The sequence below is a fragment of the Lethenteron reissneri genome, chromosome 61 (assembly GCF_015708825.2).
Source record: "Lethenteron reissneri isolate LAM-NWPU_2019-01 chromosome 61, ASM1570882v1, whole genome shotgun sequence".
Taxonomy (NCBI): Eukaryota; Metazoa; Chordata; class Hyperoartia; order Petromyzontiformes; family Petromyzontidae; genus Lethenteron; species Lethenteron reissneri.
Genome location: NC_083839.1, coordinates 3,219,210 through 3,240,979, shown reverse-complemented (window position 1 = coordinate 3,240,979; position 21,770 = coordinate 3,219,210). Strand labels below are relative to the sequence as shown.

Genomic DNA, 21,770 nt, shown 5'->3' with positions numbered 1-21,770 from the left:
GATGCCACCACCACTACCGCTCTTGCCACCACCACTGCCACTGCTGCCACCACCACCATTGCCGCTGGTGCCAAGCGTGCGCCGCTGTGCTGGGGGTGACCGTGCCAGCGAACCGTCCCCGAATTCCGAGTTGCGTGCCGCGCGGGAACGCTGCGGCCAAAGTCGGCTCGCCAAACATCCCTCCCCTCCCTCTTTCCCTCCCCCTCCCCCGCCTTCACGGGGGGGATCGCATCGCGGCTTGCCGATACTCGTGGCGACGGTTCGCGGCCGTGGGCCGTGGCAGGCAGCCGCACTGGTAGGCCCCGTGATGAGGCCACGGGGGGAGGGGGGGCTCGGCTAGCAGCTCTGCCCCCGGGGAAGACCGCGTGGGCTCAACACCCCCCACCCCCCCCCCCTTCCTTGATCGATGGCGTGCCCGGTTTGGTGTCGGGCGGGTCCTAAGATCTCGACGCCGCACATAGACACTCAAGTGGCTGCTCGTAGTTGTTTTAGCTTCGCAGGATGCATCGTGGCCCTGAACGTACCCCCCCCCCCCTCCTCGTTCCAGGCAGGCAGTGACAATGCGTAGCCCCTTCGTGGCTAAAGCGTTGAACAGCAGCACCGCAAGACGTTTCAACATTCTCGGGCAAACGTCTTTTTTTCTTCTTTCACTTCTTCTCTTGTAGCAGGAAGCATCAACTTCACTCGCTCGATTCCTCCACCCACTTTGAGTGAGGACATCACGAACACCACCACGAACACCACCACTACCACCACCAACCACCACACTGCTGGTCACAACACTGAATCACCCTGTGGCAGGGACTCGATCCACCACAATCGCCTGCGCTGCTCAAGCGCTGCAATCCACCCCTCCCATCGTCACATCTTCATGCAAACTCCGGTTATATTTGCATCATCAGCAGCATCATCATCAGCATCATCATCATCAGCAGCATCATCAGCAGCAGCAGCGACAGCTTTTGGCTCGGCCATCGAACAAAGACGGCCTCACCGCATCGCGCGGCGCTTTCAGACGCGCTTCCTGCGGCCGTCTGGAACGCTCTCTTTCTTCTGAGTTTAGGAAGCCGCTGGGTGCCTATGCACTTTTGAATCATCAAGGTTGAAAACTCATTTCTCTAGAACTGCTTGCTGTGTTTAGTTGTACTTCCACCCGCACCTCCGATTTGCACGGTTGGCTACGTACGGCGCGAAAGAAGTTCAACGTACATTTTGCCCCCACCGCCGTCGCCGCCACCCACCCCCACCCCACCCACAATTTCGATAAATCGTGACTCGATTCAAGACGCTCCCTTGGCAGCCACCGCGGGCCTCTGTGGTGGGGAGGGGGGGGGCGGTACAGTGATTACGTCGGCAGAGAGGTCTCGTCGTAACGTGCCAGCTTGTGGCGGTGTTGTTATCACAATATTTTTTTGTGCAGAGCATTTCCTCGCAAAAGCGAACGCGTTTTGGCAAACATATCGGCGCCGTTTTTTTTTCTCCCATTTTTTTTATAGTCCAGCCGACCAAGCCGCACGCCGGTGGGCACGAGCCAGCCATGTTTGGCGCAATTTGTGTGGGTGTCTGCGGAAAAAAATAAAATGTGAAAAGAGAAAAAGTAGCGCCCTCCAGCCCGACTTGGAAGAGGTTGCCGATGGCACGGATTCATCTGGCGCGCTCAAATAACCGTCCACATGAAACGCGACAACTGCAGCAAACAGAAGAAACACCAACAGAAAAAAAACTTCCCCTCTGGAAGAACTTCAACAACAACAACAACAAAAAAAAAGTTGTCAGCCCGTTTCGTTCCTGCACAGGGCACGGGTTCTTGAATCCTGAGCGAAGAGACGCCGTTTCAAGGGGTCGGATTCTACCGCGAGCCAAACTCCTGGGGATTTTCTAGTGGCCTTGTTGGTCCGGCCACGTGTGGAGGCATCGTCGCGGACAAACGCGCCGCGTGACTTTCGCGGTAGGCGCCTCGAGCGCCGATAAAATCCCCAACTTGGCCGTGGCCAGCACACGAGGAAGGGAACTTTAAACCGGCCCCGGTGGCGAGGAGTGAATTTTCTCGCACACCGCTATGGGTGGCGTTACTATCGAGGGAGGGTGTCGTCATCGCCGTATAAACCGTGATTATAAGACACTCCGGGGGAAGGTGTTGTCGCAACCTCAAACGTTGGTGGGGTCATTTCGTCGGGTGAATACGGTGCGATGGAAAGCCTTCACCGTCGATGATTACGAACGGGCTGCTTTCGACCAGGCGGGGGCAGGGAGAGGTGGGGTAGCGATGTCCTCGAGAAGATTTTGAACAATTGAATGGAAACAAATAAATTTAGATTTAAAGCTTTCGTGACTGCAGGGATTCATATTCTTGGTTCTTTCGGTAACGTCACGTAGAAGGGAAATAATAAAATAATATAAATATTAAACAATACGTAATTCTCACGACGTTTCGACTGCAACACAAGCAATCATCATCAGGTGTGAAATTGCTGTCCGTGGTGCTGACGTTAGGAAAAACCGCCACTTTTTAAATCCTTTATATTAAGTTCGCTTGCTTGCTTGCTTGATTACGACCGTGCAAATCTTTCGGTCGTTTTTTAACCCACTTCGCGTGATCCAATCGAGCTGATATTTTTCGTTGTGCGAGACAATTAATGTTCGTGAATTTTTTTTCTCCAAAATTTTACACTGTTTAGGGAAAACAAATTAAATATTTAATTACCAATTGCTTAATGGTGGCAGACAATCATCTGACGCATAGGTGGCAGCCATCTCAAGCCAGAGGACGAGAGGACTCTAGCCGCCACGCATATAAAGGATTTAGAGTGAAAAACTTTGTTTTTACGGGTTTACTTGTTTCAAATGTTCTTGCTGTGGATTTCACACCTGATGACGATTGCTTGTGTTGCAGTCGAAACGTCGTGAGAATTTTGTATTGTTTAATATTTATATTATTTTATTATTTCCCTTCTACGTGACTTTACCGAAAGAACCAAGAAGATGAATCCCTGCAGTCACGAAAGCTTTAAATCGAAATTTAATTATATTTTATTATGTTTTATTTTTATTATTATTTTATTATTTCCCTTCTACGTGACTTTACCGAAAGAACCAAGAAGATAAAAACAAATAGTCGAGATGCACGCCCGACTATTTGTTTTAAAATACAGGGTGGGGGGGTGGGGGGGAGGGCGGTAGGGGGAGAAAAGCAAAACTTAAACTCCTGGGCATCTTATAATTCGGAAAACACGCGGTAAAAATGCTGTCCGTGGATCGGTTGGGTGGGTGGCGTTGGTGTCTCGATTACACTGGTCAACAAAAAAATTACATTTTTTTCTGGCCTGGACTTTTGCAGCTGTTTTAGACTAATTTCAGGGTGCCGATTCCAAATCTGATCTCAGATTTGCTCTATCACATCTCATTTTATGCTATCGGCATACCCCATTTTCATTGATTTTACCCAAAATGAACTCCGTCACTTATGATTGCAAGTTGTTGCGAGTCAGTGACTGCTTTAGTGTTAAATGATGGTGCTGTATTTTTAGGATAGTGTGTTTATAACATCATTTTATGTAGATATCAACATTTATTTAATATTTTTCTTCTGCAGTTTTTATTGAAAATGCAATATTTAATATCTCAAAAACCTGATGTGATAGACAAAAACTGATGCCAGATTTAGAATCAGCACCCCAAAATTACCTTATGAACCGTTGGAATACCTTATGCCAGAAAAATGTGTTGACCACTGCAATCTGAGCGACGTGACGTTTACGCCGCTAATTCGCGTTTGCTTACTTGCGTTGGGATTTTTTTCCCAGCCATCTCATCTATGGCTCCTTGTGTTGCTGTTGTTGTGTTTCGTTTGTTTTGTCGTCAGCACCTCCGCTGAGCGGATCACATCCCGCGCGTGACGCCGCGCGAGACGGCGCTCCTCCCACGATGCCACATTTGCCGTCGAGACGTCTAACACCCCGGCGATGATGTGACGACAAGACGTAGGGGGGTAGAGGGGCGCGTGGCAAGGGTTACTCTCTTCTAAGGATGCTTGAGCACTGGCAAAACTCGTACCCGTGCCTTCAAGGGCACGAGGAGACCCGCAAGGCCATGCGGGCAGGCAGCACAGCTCAGCGCCAGCCATCGTAGAGTGGCGAGGCGGTCGCGTCGCTTACGGTTCTGGGAGGTGAGAAACGACGTCTTTGAAACGCAACTGCTACTGCTGCTTGCTGCTGCTACTGCTTGCTGCTACTTGCTGCTGCTGCTTGCTGCTGCTACTGCTGCTGCTGCTTGCTGCTGCTGCTACTGCTGTTTGCTGCTACTGCTGCTGCTGCTACTGCTTACTGCTGCTACTGCTTACTGCTGCTGCTGCTTGCTGCTGCTACTGCTTACTGCTGCTGCTGCTTGCTGCTGCTGTTTGCAGCTGCTACTGCTTGCTGCTGCTGCTACTGCTGCTGCTGCTTGCTGCTGCTGCTGCTGCTTGCTGCTGCTGCTGCTACTGCTGCTTGCTGCTGCTGCTTGCTGCTGCTACTGCTGCTGCTACTACTACTGCTGCTGCTGCTTGCTGCTGCTGCTGCTACTGCTACTGCTTGCTACTGCTGCTTGCTGCTGCTGCTACTGCTGCTGCTGCTTGCTGCTACTGCTACTGCTGCTGCTGCTTGCTGCTGCTGCTACTGCTGCTTGCTGCTGCTACTGCTGCTACTGCTGCTTGCTTCTGCTGCTGCCTGCTGCTGCTACTGCTTGCTGCTGCTGCTGCTTGCTGCTGCTGTTTGCAGCTGCTGCTACGCCTCTCTAAATAAAAAAAAGAAAGTCCGACCGGGCGAGATTTCGGCGCCGGACGGCTGCTGCGCACGGCCTGCCAAGCTGCGTACGTCATCGGAACGGGACGAGAGGTTAACATTGCCTGTGTCGTCGTGCTCCCCCACCCCCTCCATCCCCCCACCCCACCCCTCCTGAGTTTTTATTTACCCACCTCCCCCAGGCCCCAAGGTCACGCTACAGGTCCACGCTGCGTGCGGTTAAGGGTGGTGCGAACAGACCGGACTTTGGATTTTTTTTTGTTTCACGGGAGCGGGGAAGGCAGAGGTCGGTCATACGCCACCGTCCTTAGCCGCTCTGGAAGACGTCGTTTCGCACCCACCCCCAGCGCCAGAGTCGTCGAGAGCCGCGGACTCGTCCGTTGTACGTCGATGTGAGAGGTGCCTAGTCAGGAGTCAGGACGTCCTCTCGTGTCTCTCTTCTAACTTGACCGTTTTGCGGAAGATCGCACGGACAGGCAACCAACGTACTTCGGCAAATTGGCGCAAGCCGCGCCGTGATTTTGTGTGTGTGGGTTTAGTTTTTTTTCTTCACATGATCCTCCCCCACCCCCCCCCCCCATTACGCCCACACTCAGCCGCGGCCAGGGCATACAGAGTGGCCAAAGAAGGCGTGTTATTTTAAGCACAATTATATATGTACGTGTATTTTTGTTTTCTTAACATCCCAAACAACGGCTTCGATTTAGTGAACATTGTGAAGAAAAACAAGAAGCTCCGAGGGTCATCGAATTCCACCCGTCTCAATAAGGACACTCTGCTTGCTGAAAGGTTCTGATTCTGAATAAATGCCTCTGCGGGAGACGGATCGAGAAGAAATCTGAAACCTCTTTCCACCCCACCAAATCGGCCGGCATTTTCATCGCGCCCATGCTACCTGTTTGTAAAGAACAGCCAAATCGAAACGCCCGAAAAAAACTCAAAAAAATACGAAATTTGAATTTTCGTTTCGTCGTCGTCGGAGTTCCACGCCCGGCGTCCACTTCGCAGCAGTAGCAGCAGCAGCAGACGAGACCGCTTCGAAAACAAAAGATAATATATATAAACTCCCCCCCCTCCCTCCCTGCCCTCCCCACCTCCAGCACCCCGTGCCACCCATCCCGCAAAAGAAATAGCAGTCGAAGGGAAGGTTCGGGAGATTCCAGGGGCACCAAGGGAGCTCGTTACAATCCGCCGAGCGAGCCGCCGTTTGGTGGCGGGCCACGTGACCCGTTCGGGGCTGACCCGTGACCTCCGCTTCAACAAATTAAAACAACAACAACAGCAATGTACAAAATTCAACAAACACCCCCCCCCCTCTTGCCCCGCCTCCCCCCCCCAAAAAAACCCCACCAAAACTAACCACCTCTTTTAAAACTTCTTTGTATACCAGCTAACATCGTCATCGTCGTGTCGACCGGCGCCGGGCGACAAAAATTTCGCGGCGTGGGGGGAGAAAATAACCACCGCGACCCCCCCCCCCCTCCACCAATCCCCCCACGCCGGCCCCCCACTCGCACCCCCCCCCCCCAAACCCACCACCACCACCTCATTCCCATCTCTCAGTCTCGGCGGTGGCGTCTTTCGTTTTTTTTTTCCCCCGTTTTTTTTTTCTCACCTCCCTCCTCCTCCTCTTCCCTCATCCTCCTCATTCTCTCTCATGAGCACCCGCATCGCTCCACCACCATGTCGGGGATCTTGCCGAAGATGATCTGCTGCTGGTCGTTGAAGTAGAGCATAGAGATGGCCGACATCTTGGTGGGTGCACAGCATGGACCCGCGGAGCCACGCGGGTTCGCCTTCTGCACGAGGTGCGTGTGCGGGTACTTCTGCAGGAACATGTTCTCGCACTGGCCCGAGCAGTAGTTCGCCTTGTAGCGCTTGGGCGCGATGATCCAGTCCCAGCCGAACGCCTCGAAGTCGACGATGAGCTGGTAGCGGCAGCAGCGCGACTCGTTGGACGCCTCGCTGCAGTCGAGGCCCGGGGCACGGCGCGAGCGACGGAGAGTGTCGCTCAGCTTCAGCTCCAGGAAGGGTTTCTGTGGCCGGCGGGGAAAGTCGGCGGCGGGCACGCGCACGGACGGGTGGACGTGACGCACACGCGACCAGATGGACGGACACGTGGATGCACAGGTGGACGCACAGGTGGACGCACAGGTAGACGTGACGCACACGAGACGAGATGGATGGACACGTAAATGCGCAGGTGGACGCACAGGTAGACGTGACGCACACGAGACGAGATGGACGGACACGTGGACGCACAGGTGGACGGGTGGACGTGACGCGCACGCGACCAGACGCACACGTGGGTGAACGGACGAACGCACGGACGGACGTGGCGGTAGTTGAGGTAATGGATGGATGGCCTCACACACACACACAGACAGACACACACACACACAGACACACACACAGACAGACGGACACACAGATAAACGAACACGCAGGCAGATAGACGCACGGATAGACACGAAGAAACGTGGATGGATGGACACACACACAGACACGTTGTAAAACGGACACGCGGACAGGGACAGACGCACGCACAGACGTGGTGATTGGTTAAGCGCATGTACGGACGAACACACGGACGGATGGACGCACGCGGGCAGACACACGTGGAAGAAGGGACACGTGGACAGACGGGTACATGGATGGACATGGCGTGTGGGTAGGCCAACGGATGTCCACACGGGGTGTGTGTGGACAAATGGATGGACAGACACGGACACACAGACACAGAGACACGTGGTGAGTGGGACAGTCACTGACGACCAAGGGACAGACTTAAAAACATTAATTATGACTATTTACTACGACTAAACAGTGTTGTGTGCTTTTTATATTTTACCAGGTAAGGCCGGCTGAGCTGTATCGCTCTTTTTCGGAAGGACAATTGTTTTTTTTTTATAGCAGCCCAAATACTCTGAACGCGTGACGTTGACTCTAAATGTGGAGGGAAACCAAATCCACGCGAACACCGGGGGAGAGAGAGAGAGAGACACACAGACTCCAAATATACAGCAGGCGTCAGGGTCGGGATCGAACCCACGACCTCCTGCATAGCAGGTGAGGTAGTTGACATCTCCTCGCCACCGTGGTGATGATGATGATGGAACACACGACCTCCTGCATACCAGGCGAGGTAGTTAACATCTCCTAGCCACCGTGGTGATGATGAGGATGGTGGAACACACGACCTCCTGCATACCAGGCGAGGTAGTTAACATCTCCTGGACACCGTGGGTTCCACAGATCGATGCGCTAACCGCTGCGCCACCACTCTCTCTCGGCAACAGCGGCAGCGGTGGCAGCCTGGCGCGTGACATTCGAATTGTTGGCTGATGGGCGGCGGGCGGCGTTTCGTGAAATCCCCCAGTAATTCCACGTTTTTGCTGTAATTGATATAATGGCACGGTGGCGACTCGCTTGTTTTTCCCGAACAAAAAAATGTGTTGGGTGGGGGTGGTGGTGGTGGGTAGTGGTGGGGGGTGGTGGGGGTGGGTGGTGGTGGGTGGTGGTGGGTAGTGGTGGTGGTGAGTAGTGGTGGGGGGTGGTGGGGGTGGGTGGTGGGTGTATGGGTGGTGGTGGTGGTGGTGGGTGGTGGTGGTGGGTGGTGGTGGTGGGTGGTGGTGGTGGTGGTGGGTGGTGGTGGTGGTGGGTGGTGGGTATATGGAGGTGGTGGTGGGTGGCGGTGGTGGATGGGGGGTGGTGGTGGTGGGTGGTGGTTGGTGGTGGTTGTTGGTGGTGGTTGGTGGTGGTGGGTGGTGGTGGTGGTGGGTATATGGGGGTGGTGGTGGGTGGCGGTGGTGGATGGGGGGTGGTGGTGGTGGGTGGTGGTGGTGGTGGTGGGTGGTGGTGGTGGTGGGTATATGGGGGTGGTGGTGGGTGGCGGTGGTGGATGGGGGGTGGTGGTGGGTGAATGGGGAGTGATGGGTGGATGGTGGGTGGTGGTTGGTGGTGGGTGAATGGGGAGTGGTGGGTGGATGGTGGTGGGTGGTGGATGAATGGGGGTGGTGGTGGTTGCTGGTGGGTGAATGGGGAGTGGTGGGTGGATGTGGGTGGTGGTGGGGGGAGGGAGGGTCTCCCACACGTTCGTGCGTACCGAGGAGGAGGTGATGGACACCGCCAACGCGAGCGAGCGAGCGAGCGCTTAACCCCACGCGAATTAAAGGATTCCTCGCGACATAATTTGTAAATTCCAGCGCGGAAAGTGATAACATCGGCGGGCCAGTGTGGGGGGTGGTGGGTGTGTGTGTGTGTGTGGGGGGGGTGATGTGTGTGTGTGTGTAGGGGGTGATGTGTGTGTGTGGGTGATGTGTGTGAGTGTGGGGGTGATGTGTGTGTGTGTAGGGGGTGATGTGTGTGTGTGTGGGTGATGTGTGTGAGTGTGGGGGTGATGTGTGTGTGTGTGGGGGGGTGATGTGTGTGTGTGGGGGGGGGGTGTGTGTGTGTGTGGGGGTGGTGTGTGTGTGTGTTATGTGTGTGTGGGGGGGGTGGTGTGTGTGGGGGTGATGTGTGTGTGGGGGGGGGGGGGGGTGTGGTGTGTGTGGTGTGTGTGTGTGATATCTGTGTGTGGTGTGTGTGTGGTGTGTGTGTGGTATGTGTGTGGTGTGTGTGTGTGTGGTATGTGTGTGTGTGGAGTGTGTGGTGTGTGTGTGTGGTATGTGTGTGGTGTGTGGTGTGTGTGTGTGGTGTGTGTATGGGGTGTGTGTGTGGTGTGTGTGGTGTGTGTGTGTGGTGTGTGTGGTGTGGTGTGTGTGTGGTATGTGTGTGGTATGTGTGTGTGTGGTGTGTGTGGTGTGTGCTGTGTGTGTGCGGTGTGTGTGTGGTGTGTGCGGTGTGTGTGTGTGGTGTGTGTGTGTGTGTCTGGTGTGTGTGTGGTGTGTGTGTGATATGCGTGTGTGTGTGTGTGGTGTGTGTGGTATGTGTGTGGTGTGTGTGTGTGGTGTATGTGGTATGTGTGTGGTGTGTGTGTGTGTGGTGTATGTGGTATGTGTGTGTGGGAGGGGACGGCGGTAGGTTCCGGGGGACCCCCCCCCCCCCACCAACTCACTGCTGCTAAGTCTGACACCTTAATGAGGCTGGCTAATGGCAGGCTGCTGCTGCTGCTGCTGCGGTGACGACGGCGCGATACAATGACGGCCCCAGGCAATTTTCTCCCCCCCCCCCCCTTGGATGACCCCCAAAAACAAAGACAAAGATCCCCCGTATAGCCTGCAACAGACTCTAGGACCAAGTGCTGTTTACGAGCGCCTATGAAAGCCGGAACGGCACGCGATGGGGTGGGTGGCCAGCACCACGCCCGGCCGCCTTTGTCTCCCCGGTGGCGATGCTTATTACGCACCGCGCCAGGTACTCATTTGAGGCTGAGTCTACCTAGGGGATGTCCAGGACCGGTTCAGATAATCGTCGCCGATGTTAGCCGTGAGCGGGAATCGAACTCGGGTCGCCGGGTTTGTAGCGCAGCGTAGCGCTAACCACTACACCCACCACTCCCCACTTGGATGACCACAACCAACAACCGCCATTCGCCACTAAGTGGCGGTGACGTCACCACGACGCTTGTGCCAGGCTATGTGCACCTTGAGGCCACGTGAAGTGTCGAACGCCTGCTGGCAGGAGGTCACGGGGCAGACCCAGGTGCCACGGGTCGACTGACCGAGATGACCGAGATGAGTGGCTGATGCACCACCTGTGCCCCCTACTGTGCCAACTTGCTGTGCTTTAGCCACCCGGCGCTCCGCTCGTTGTTGTGAGCGTCGCTCCTCCGCCCTCCGTTGTTGTTGGAGGGCGACTGCCTCCAACTGCCCAGTAGCGTCCTTCACGAGCCTCCTCCACAGAGGCCGATCTTGACACCGCTGGTACCAGTCATCGGCAAGTCCACTCAGCTCCACGTCCTCCTGTACCACATCACTCCATCTCTTCTCTACCGCGCCCGTTTAGACTCCTCGATCCGGCCGAACAAAAGCTGTTTGGGCATGCGGTGGCAGGGCATGCGGGCTACATGACCCCAGCCAACGCAGCCTTGCCTGCCGGAGGAGCTCACCGATGGGACTTTGCCCAGATCCTTCAAGGACCACCACCACACACACACACGCTAATGTACGTACGTGTGTGTGCGTGTGTGTGCGTGTGTGTGCGTGTGTGCGTTCAGCGGGGAGCGGTGATGTCACGGTTAGCGCTACGCCGCGCCACGAACTCGGCGGACCCGAGTTCGATTCCCGCTCAACGCCCAATGCCAGATGACGATTATCTGAACCTGTCCCGGAACCTCCTCTAGGTCGACTCAGCCTGAAAATGAGTACCCGGTGCAGTGTATAAACATCGCCACTGGGGGAGACAAAGGCGACCGGGCGCAGTGTTGGGCTTCATAGGAGCTACTCGCTAACAGCACTTGCCCTAACAGTCTGTTAAGGCTATACGGGGGGAATCTTTGTCTTTGTCTATGTTGAACCCTCGGAATTCTTCGTGACTCCGTTCAAAGTCCTCACCCTCCTGGTCTACAAATCCCGTCGCTGTCTTTCCCCCACCGTGATGATGATGAGAAAGAGGCACGCAAACTCCAAATATACAGCAGGCGTCAGAGTCGGGATCGAACCCACGACCTCATGTACACCAGGCTAGGTAGTTAACATCTCCTCGCCACCGTGATGATGATGAGAGAGAGACACGCAAACTCCAAATATACAGCAGGCGTCAGAGTCGGGATCGAACCCACGACCTCATGTACTACCAGGCGAGGTAGTTAACATATCCGAGCCACCGTGATGATGATGAGAGAGAGAGACACGCAAACTCCCAATATACAGCAGCAGGCGTCAGGGTCGGGATCGAACCCACGACCTCCTGTATACCAGGCGAGGTAGTTAACATCTCCGAGCCACCGTGATGATGATGAGAGAGACACGCAAACTCCACCCATACAGCAGCAGGCGTCAGGGTCGGGATCGAACCCACGACCTCCTGTAGATCAGGCGAGGTAGTTAACATCTCCTAGCCACCGTGATGATGAGAGAGAGAGAGAGACACGCAAACTCCAAATATACAGCAGCAGGCGTCAGGGTCTGGATCGAACCCACGACTTCCTGTACACCATGCGAGGTAGTTAACATCTCCTAGCAACCGTGATGATGATGAGAGAGACAGACAAGCAAACTCCAAACATACATCAGGCGTCGGGGTCGGGATCGAACCCATGCCCCCCTATATACCAGGCGAGGTAGTTAACATCTCCTAGCCACCGTGATGATGAGAGAGAGAGACACGCAAACTCCAAATATACAGCAGCAGGCGTCAGGGTCGTGATCGAACCCACGACCTCCTGTATACCAGGCGAGGTAGTTAGCATCTCCTAGCCACCGTGATGATGAGAGAGAGAGTGACACGCAAACTTCAAATATACAGCAGCAGGCGTCAGGGTCGGGATCGAACCCACGACCTCCTGCATACCAGGCGAGGTAGTTAACATCTCCTAGCCACCGTGATGATGAGAGAGAGAGACACGCAAACTCCAAATATACAGCAGCAGGCGTCAGGGTCGGGATCGAACCCACGACCTCCTGTACACCAGGCGAGGTAGTTAACATCTCCTAGCCACCGTGATGATAATGAGAGAGAGAGACACGCAAACTCCCAATATACAGCAGCAGGCGTCAGGGTCGTGATCGAACCCACGACCTCCTGTATACCAGGCGAGGTAGTTAACACCTCCTAGCCACCGTGGTGATGAGAGAGAGACACGCAAACTCCAAACATACAGCAGGCGTCAGGGTCGGGATCGAACCCACAACCTCCTGTACAACAGGCGAGGTAGTTAACATCTCGTAGCCACCGTGGCGTCTTGGAAGACGTTGGCATGCCCACACTTTACCCCACCACCACCACCACCAACACCACGACACGTGACCTGCCGATCTACTCGACGAGTGTTACCCATTCATACAGCCGTGTCACCAAACACGTGACACGCACGTGTTGACGTCCTTGCCTGTATCGACGGATGGGCAGGTGGCTTGTGCTACTTTTGCAGCAGATTCACAACAAAACTCGCCCTTCCTCTCGCTCCGTGAGCCGCAAGCGTTAACACTGATACCCCACCTAATCCCAAAGGTGCATTAGTCTGGCTCTTCAGAGCCCCCCGGGCGTTAACACTTCCTCCAGAATCCTACCGGTGCCTTAGTCTGCCTCGATGAGCCTCGGGTATTAAGACCTAACCCCTAGGGATCCCAAAAGGATTAGTCCCAATACAATCCCTCACTTGTCACTAAACAGCCACTTGCTATCCGTTCGGGGCTAGCGTGCATGCCTCCTGGTCGTGTACCCACGCGCATACCGCAGTATAACCGTGACCTGAAACAAATATTTTCCCCATCCAGCACACCACATCCAGTATACATGTTGATATGGCTGTAGCTATGAGTCACGTGCCAGCTACTCAAGTCTATCAGCGACCCAGTTATTACTGGAAGGAACCTCCTGGTTACACCAGCCCACAGGGGATTATTGTGTCCGTCGTGCAGGGAGGGGCTGGGTGGGGAGGGAGGGGCTGGGTGAGGAGGGGAGGGTGGGGAGGGGCTGGGTGGGGAGGGTGGGGCTGGGGAGGGAGGGGCTGGGTGGTGAGGGGCTGGGTGGGGAGGGTGGGGAGGGGCTGGGTGGGGAGGGTGGGGCTGGGTGGGGCTGGGTGGGAGGGATGGGGCTGGGTGGGGAGGGGCTGGTCACCCCGTGGTGCCCTTATAAAACTCAACGTTTAACCTACTCACGCCGGCTTGTGCCCGCCCTCACAGTCGGGCATATTTTCGGAATACACCACGCCGCCGTTGACCCTGGCCATTGACCGAGCAACCCAACGTTCCTACCAGCTCCCTCGGCAGTAATGTGTTACATATCCACCCCCAGACCACCACATCCATGGATGTAGCTCATAGCTTGTCAAACCCTTATCAATGCCCTACCTTATGACAGACCGATTGAGATCTCAATGGTCACCCCGTGCCCTTATAAATTGCAACGTTCATCCTACAAAGTCCCATCACAAGGGAAAAAGACAAACAAATTGACATTTTTTTTTACCATACTCTTAGTTCTTTCGGTTAAGTCACGTAGGTAAAAAAATGAAACTAAAATTAATAAAATTAAAACAATAAAAATCACGACGTTTCGGAGGCAACACAAGTCTCCGTCATCAGGTGGGACCGTCACATCAGGGTTTTTTTTCAATAAAAACTGCAGAAGAAACATTAAATAAATGTGGATATCTACATAAAATTATATTATAAACACACTATCCTAAAAATACAGCACCATATTTTAACACTAAAGCAGTCACTGACTCGCAACAACTTGCAATCATAAGCGACAGAGTTAATTTCGGGTAAAATCAATGAAAATGGGGTATGTCGATAGCATAAAATGAGATGTGATAGAGCAAATCTGAGATCAGATTTGGAATCAGCACCCTGAAATTAGTCTAAAACAGCTGCAACAGTCCAGGCCAGAAATAAATGTTATTTTGTTGTTGACCAGTGTAATATTTGCATTGTCTTTGAAACGGATTGGCCTTACAGTTCCCGATGGGCTAGTCCGACTAATCACTCACCAACAACAAGAAACATTTGCACACAACTCAAACTTTATCCTGCGTCTCTGCTAAGAGATGTGTGTGTGTGTGCCTGCATCGTGGGCTCTAATCCACGCACCCTTTCATCATCTCCTCCTCTCTCGGGGTAGCTCCCGAGCGCGGCGAAATCCATTCGTGTGCCTCCCCGCGTCCCTTTCGAGATCTGTTCCTAATCGCCGCTACCGGAGTTAACGTGCCGGTCTAAATACTCGATTTCGAAAAGAAGACAAAATAACGATGAATCGTAATAATAATTATATGTCGTCGGACGAAAAACTCAAAATCGCATCGCAACAAAAATATCTGCCGCTCATTTAAAAAAGAAAAATCTTTCTTATTTTGGCACGGGGGCGATATTCGTCTGTCATTGACTCGCTCGTTCAGGAGGTAGAGCGAGAATCCTGGCGTCGAATTGACGGCTTTTTTGTCGAAACGATTTAACTTGAACTCACTCAGCCAGGAGGAGAGACAGTCGCCCTTCCAAACGCTTGCTCGATCACCCACCCTCCCGATCGCCCACCCACCCGATCACTCACCCTCCCAATCGCCTGCCCGATCACCCACCCACCCGATCACCCACCCACCCGATCACCCTCCCACCTGATCACTCACCCTCCCAATCGCCTGCCCGATCACCCACCCGCCCAATCGCCCGCCCGCCCGCCCGATCACCCTCCCACCCGATCACTCACCCTCCCAATCGCTTGCTCGATCACCCACCCACCCGATCACCCACCCGCCCAATCACCCACCAGCCTGATCACCCACCCACCCGATCACCCACCCACCCGATCACCCACCCTCCCAATCGCCCTCCCAATCGCTTGCTCGATCACCCACCCGCCCTCCTGATCGCCCTCCCAATCCACCACCCACCCTCCCGCCCCTCCCTCCCGCTTACCAGGCCGTCCTCGGCGGCGTCAGGTGACGTGACGGCGTAGTCGTTGCCTTCGGCGTCGAGGCCGTTGATCTCGACGCCCCAGTTGGCGTCGGGCTGCCTGAACCAGTTGTGCACCACGCGCCTGAAGTCGATCTCCTCCCAGCGGCCGCCGCGCGCGTCCACGCTCACGTTGCGCGAGCACATGTGCACGTGGCGCGGGGCGGCGCCCGCCACGGGCTGCAGGCGCGAGATCTTCACGATGACCGACGTGGACTTCTTGGCCGGTCGCAGGTACACCCAGAGGCGCGCCTTGATCACCTGGTTCTGCATGCTCCGCGGAGTGAACTTGAAGAAACAGCACTTGGGACGTCCGTTTGACTGGACCTTCTTGTCGGCTTTGGAGGCAGGGGGGTAGGGGTGGGGGGGGGGTGGCACACGGGCAGACAAAGGGATGGGAGTGTTTTGGTTTATAGTGCGGGAGGAGGAATCTGATGAGCTATGAAGCTCTTTGGGGTCCATCTTCTTGGTTCTTTCGGTAAAGTCACGTGGAAGGGAAATAATACAATAGTAAAAATAAAACATGATAAAATAATTCTCACGACGTTTCGGCCACAACGCAAGCAGCCGTCCTCAGGTGGAGAACAGGTCTGTCGAGAAGACAGACAGACAGACTCTGTGTTTTATTTTGTTATTTTATTATTTCTATTCTACGTGACTTTACCGAAAGAACCAAGATGAATCCCTGCAGTCACGAAAGCTTTAAATCGACATTTTATAATGTTGAATTTTTATTATTTTATTATTTCCCTTCTACGTGACTTTACCGAAAGAACCAAGAAGATGCATCCCTGCAGTCACGAAAGCTTTAAATCGAAATTTTATTATATTTTATAATGTTGTATTTTTATTATTTTATTATATCCCTTCTACGTGACTTTACCGAAAGAACCAAGAAGATGAATCCCTGCAGTCACGAAAGCTTTACATCGAAACTCTTTGGGGTCGTCCGTAAATGACGTCACGCGATTTTGGACGATTTTTTCACACCCCCCACCTCCCTCCCCTTTCGTCACACGACGTCACAAAGAGTCAGATCCCCCCCCCCCTCAAATATGACGTCACAAAGCTCTGCCCCCCCCCCCCCCCCCCCACCAAAAAAACATGCTTCAAATCGCTTGAAACTAAAACACTGGTCAACAAAAAAAAAATTCTGGCCTGGACTTTTGCAGCTGTTTTAGACTAATTTCAGGGTGCTGATTCCAAATCTGATCTCAGAGTTGCTCTATCACATCTCATTTTTATGCTATCGGCATACCCCATTTTCATTGATTTTACCCGAAATTAGCTCTGTCACTTATGAGTGCAAGTTGTTGCGAGTCAGTGACTGCTTTAGTGTTACAATATGGTGCTGTATTTTTAGGATAGTGTGTTTGCAATATCATTTTATGTAGATATACACATTTATTTAATATTTTTCTTCTGCAGTTTTTCTTGAAAATGCTATATTTGATATCTCAAAAATCTGATGTGATAGACAAAACTGATGCCAGATTTGGAATCAGCACCCCAAAATTACCTTAAAACTCGTTGGAATACCTTATGCCAGAAAAAGTGTGTTAACCAGTGTTACCATTGTAGTGCGCATTTAATGTGGCGCTGCATTCTAATGTTGTAGGAGAAAACATTTATTTAAAAAGTCTATTTAATTAAGTAGAACGTGTTGACTATATTTATTTAAAGTTGTGCATTTTACGTGACATCACATTTCTCAAACACACCCCACCCCCTCGTCACACATCGTCACAAATGTCTGACCCCGCCCCCTCAATCCCCTAGGTGCGTGACGTCATTTATGGACGGCACCCTTTTGTCACAGATGTCCCAGTCAGGGGCCACGGGGTGAGAACGTTACAACGAAGTATAAAGAAAATAAACAAATCACCCACACACGTACAAATACAACACTAACCATCCCCATCATCTTCTTGGTTCTGTCGGTAAAGTCACGTAGAATGGAAATAATAAAATAATAAAATAAAACATAATAAAATAATTCTCACGACGTTTCGGCCACAACGCAAGCAGCCGTCCTCAGGTGAAGACTAGGTCAGACGCTGTCTTTCCGACAGACCTGGTCTTCACCTGAAGACGGCTGCTTGCGTTGCGGCCGAAACGTCGTGAGAATTATTTTATTATGTTTTATTAAATTATTTTATTATTCCCATTCTACGTGACTTTACCGAAAGAACCAAGAAGATGAATCCCTGCAGTCACGAAAGCTTTAAATCGAAATTTTATTATATTTTATTATGTTGTATTTTTATTATTTTATTATTTCCCTTCTACGTGACTTTACCGAAAGAACCAAAAAGATGAATCCCTGCAGTCACGAAAGCTTTAAATCGAAATTTTATTATATTTTATTATGTTGTATTTTTTTTATTTTATTATTTTCCTTCTACGTGACTTTACCGAAAGAACCAAGAAGATGAATCCCTGCAGTCACGAAAGCTTTAAATCGAAATTTTATCATATTTTATAATGTTGTATTTTTATTATTTTATTATTTCCCTTCTACGTGACTTTACCGAAATAACCAAAAAGATGAATCCCTGCAGTCACGAAAGCTTTAAATCGAAATTTTATTATATTTTATTATGTTGTATTTTTATTATTTTATTATATCCCTTCTACGTGACTTTACCGAAAGAACCAAGAAGATGAATCCCTGCAGTCACGAAAGCTTTAAATCGAAATTTTATTATATTTTATTATGTTGTATTTTTTTTATTTTATTATATCCCTTCTACGTGACTTTACCGAAAGAACCAAAAAGATGAATCCCTGCAGTCACGAAAGCTTTAAATCGAAATTTTATTATATTTTATTATGTTGTATTTTTTTTATTTTATTATTTTCCTTCTACGTGACTTTACCGAAAGAACCAAGAAGATGAATCCCTGCAGTCACGAAAGCTTTAAATCGAAATTTTATCATATTTTATAATGTTGTATTTTTATTATTTTATTATTTCCCTTCTACGTGACTTTACCGAAAGAACCAAGAAGATGAATCCCTGCAGTCACGAAAGCTTTAAATCGAAATTTTATTATATTTTATAATGTTGTATTTTTATTATTTTATTATATCCCTTCTACGTGACTTTACCGAAAGAACCAAGAAGATGAATCCCTGCAGTCACGAAAGCTTTAAATCGAAAAATCTCTCGGTATAGTTTCGGTTTCGGTCAAAAGTCCATTTTTTTATTTCGGTTTCGGCCGAAACCAGAAATTCAGTATCGGTTCAGCCTATTCTCCCTGGCCCATGCTTCCTCCATCCCTAGGCACCCCCGCCCCTACAGTAATTCATGTAGCCACTAACCCCCCCCCCCCCCCAATCCCTATTCACCACGCCACCTTTTAGCTACCCTCACTCTACCACTCATAACCCTCGCAAAGCGCCTTGGATCAAGGCGAAGTACAACTTACTTTGTTTCATCAAACCCGACGTCTTTATTAACGAAACAACAACAATAATATATCATTGGACCTCCTTTGCCAGTACCAAAATATGATAATAGGGGTTTCCCCCTGTTTTCTGGCAACACAACTGAAACCTTTTTACGAGGATTCACGTCTGCATTAACCACAATACTTGCAGTCAAATGCAAACAAAAAACACACTATGATAATATATGCACTGTCCCTGTACGCCTTTTGGCGTCCTCTGGTCGAGCACCGATTGGGTCGAGGCTCTCAAAAGAAAGAAGTCCCTTGCTGTGGATCAATCAGTTTCAAGGACAATGGCAATATATTATCATAGTGTTTTTTTTGTTTGCATTTGACTGCAAGCATTGTGGTTAATGCAGACATGAATCCTCGTAAAAAGATTTCAGTTTTGTTGCCAGAAAAAAGGGGAAAACAACAACAATGTAACGATTTAGAACCCTTGTGGGTGCAAGGCTGCAATAAAAGGTCTTACTACTCGAGATGATCTAAAAGTTCCCCGTCGCTGCGCCGGTACCCTCCAAGTGAAAGCGCCGTTTGTCGAAATCGGCAATGCTCGTGGTGGGCGAGTGGGTGGGGGTGTGGGGGTGGGAATCTAAGCGGGCTGCCCCGTGATGAAGCCGGCTTCGCCAGGTGATCTCGCGTAAAGCTCCCGCCGGCCGAAGGTTCACCACTCGCCGTTGATTTTCGTCGGGACGGATCGCCGCCGCCGCCGCGCTCGCGCGAGAGTTACTAAGCCGACGTTGTGTGTCGTGCATCCTCCTCCCCCTCCACCACACGGCGCGGCCGAATAGATAAAGTTGTCACGTGGTGAGCAACCCCGTCCGAGTTGTTTCTGCTTCGGCGAAGCGACAACCCCGGTGCGTTGCTGGAGAGCGTTATCACAAGCTAGGAGATGTTAACTACCTCGCCTGGTATGCAGGAGGTCGTGGATTCCATCCAGACCCTGACGCCTGCGTATGTTTGGAGTTTGCGTGTCTCTCTGTGTCATCATCACGGTGGCTAGGAGATGTTAACTACCTCGCCTGGTGTACAGGAGGTCGTGAGTTCGATCCCGACCCTGACGCCTGCTGCTGTATATTTGGAGTTTGCGTGTCTCTCTCTCTCATCATCATCATCACGGTGGCTAGGAGATGTTAACTCCCTCGCCTGGTATACAGCAGGTCGTGGGTTCGATCCCGACCCTGACGATGCCTGCTGTTGTATATTTGGAGTTTGCGTGTCTCTCTCTCTCATTATCATCACGGTGGCTAGGAGATGTTAACTACCTCGCCTGGTATACAGGAGGGCATGAGTTCGATCCCGAACCTGACGCCTGCTGCTGTATATTTGGAGTTTGCGTGTCTCTCTCTCATCATCACGGTGGCTAGGAGATGATAACTACCTCGCCTGGTATACAGGAGGGCATGAGTTCGATCCCGAACCTGACGCCTGCTGCTGTATATTTGGAGTTTGCGTGTCTCTCTCTCATCATCATCACGGTGGCTAGGAGATGATAACTACCTCGCCTGGTATACAACAGGTCGTGGGTTCGATACCGACTGCTGACGCCTGCTGTATATTTTGAGTTTGCATGTCTCTCTGTCTCTCTCATCATCACGGTGGCTAGGAGATGTTAACTACCTCGCCTGGTATACAACAGGTCGTGGGTTCGATACCGACTGCTGACGCCTGCTGTATATTTTGAGTTTGCATGTCTCTCTGTCTCTCTCATCATCACGGTGGCTAGGAGATGTTAACTACCTCGCCTGGTATACAACAGGTCGTGGGTTCGATACCGACCCTGACGCCTGCTGCTGTATATTTGGAGTTTGCCTGTCCGTCCCACTCCCTGTGGTCGCGTGGATTTTTCTCCGGGATCTCCGCTTTTCCCTCCACATTTCGGATCGACGTCACGCGTTCAGGGTGATTCGGCTGCTATGAATGTCCACATGATGACGATGAGCCCACTTCGTTGAGCTATTACTTGCGATGGCCAGAGTCGCTTCTGAAAAAAGCTACTAAAACAGTTAAACGTTCAATCTAGTTGAGTAACTATGAGCGGAGACGTCTCTGCATGTTGCTGTCCATGGAGCGCGTGGTGCTGAAACAGCTGTCGGCTGGCGTCATCGCTCACGTGACGACTCTTATCTAGATCTTGACTTAAAGCTTTCGTGACTGCAGGAATTAATATTGTTTGGGTCTTTCGGTAAAGTCACGTAGATAGGTTCAAGCAAATAATCATAAAACTACGACGTTTCGATCACAACGCAAGCAATCGTTAACAGAAGGGAAAAAAACGATTGCTTGTGTTGTGATCGAAACGTTGCAGTTTTTTGTTGTTATTTTTTTTTACCTATCTACGTGACTTTACCGAAAGACTCAAACAATATGACTCTTATCTATTCATCCGTGTCGGATGGAAGGAGGGTGTCATGGACACGCACATCGGAGCCTTACATCGATAAGTAAATCACATTTTGCGTCTCCTCGGCTGTTTGGCCAGGGTTTGCTGCGTGTCGCCAACTCGGTTTCCGCCAAAAGGAATTGATACAGAAAGTGTTGACAGTGTGTTGATAGTGATCCAGTAAGGACAGGTTGTTGTTTTTTAATTGTTGTTGCACCGATTTTAACATCTAGACGAATAAATAATATATTCTTGGTTCTTTCGGTAAAGTCACGTAGAAGGGAAGTAATAAAATAATAAAAATAAAACATAATAAAATAAGTGAGAATTATTTTATTATGTTTTATTTTTATTATTTTATTACTTCCCTTCTACGTGACTTTACCGAAAGAACCAAGAAGATGAATCCCTGCAGTCACGAAAGCTTGAACTCGGAATAAATAATAGTTTAATTCGTAAGCTTTTGCGACCAATATCATTCATAATACAGGTTTTTTTTTTGGTTGGGGCGTTAGATCGCGTAAATATATAAATGTGTCGTTAAACCCGCCACCACCCGACGCAGCCAATTAGTAAAGTTTGTCACGTAAACAGAACGTGG

The 21,770-nt window shown here is 51.1% G+C and overlaps 1 protein-coding gene across 1 annotated transcript in view; it reads right to left on the bottom strand.

Annotated features, from left to right (window-relative positions):
• Positions 1–210: 210 nt before the first annotated feature.
• LOC133358367 (growth/differentiation factor 8-like) overlaps positions 211–21,770 on the bottom strand; it is a 67,621-nt gene continuing 46,061 nt past the window's right edge. Inside the window, exons 2-4 of the mRNA XM_061576669.1 lie at positions 15,299–15,672; positions 6,394–6,814; positions 211–1,313 (exon numbers count right to left, since the gene is read on the bottom strand). Of these exons, the coding sequence (XP_061432653.1) occupies positions 6,434–6,814; positions 15,299–15,672 (755 nt within the window). The 3' untranslated portion in view covers positions 211–1,313; positions 6,394–6,433. The remainder of the gene's footprint in view (positions 1,314–6,393; positions 6,815–15,298; positions 15,673–21,770) is intronic.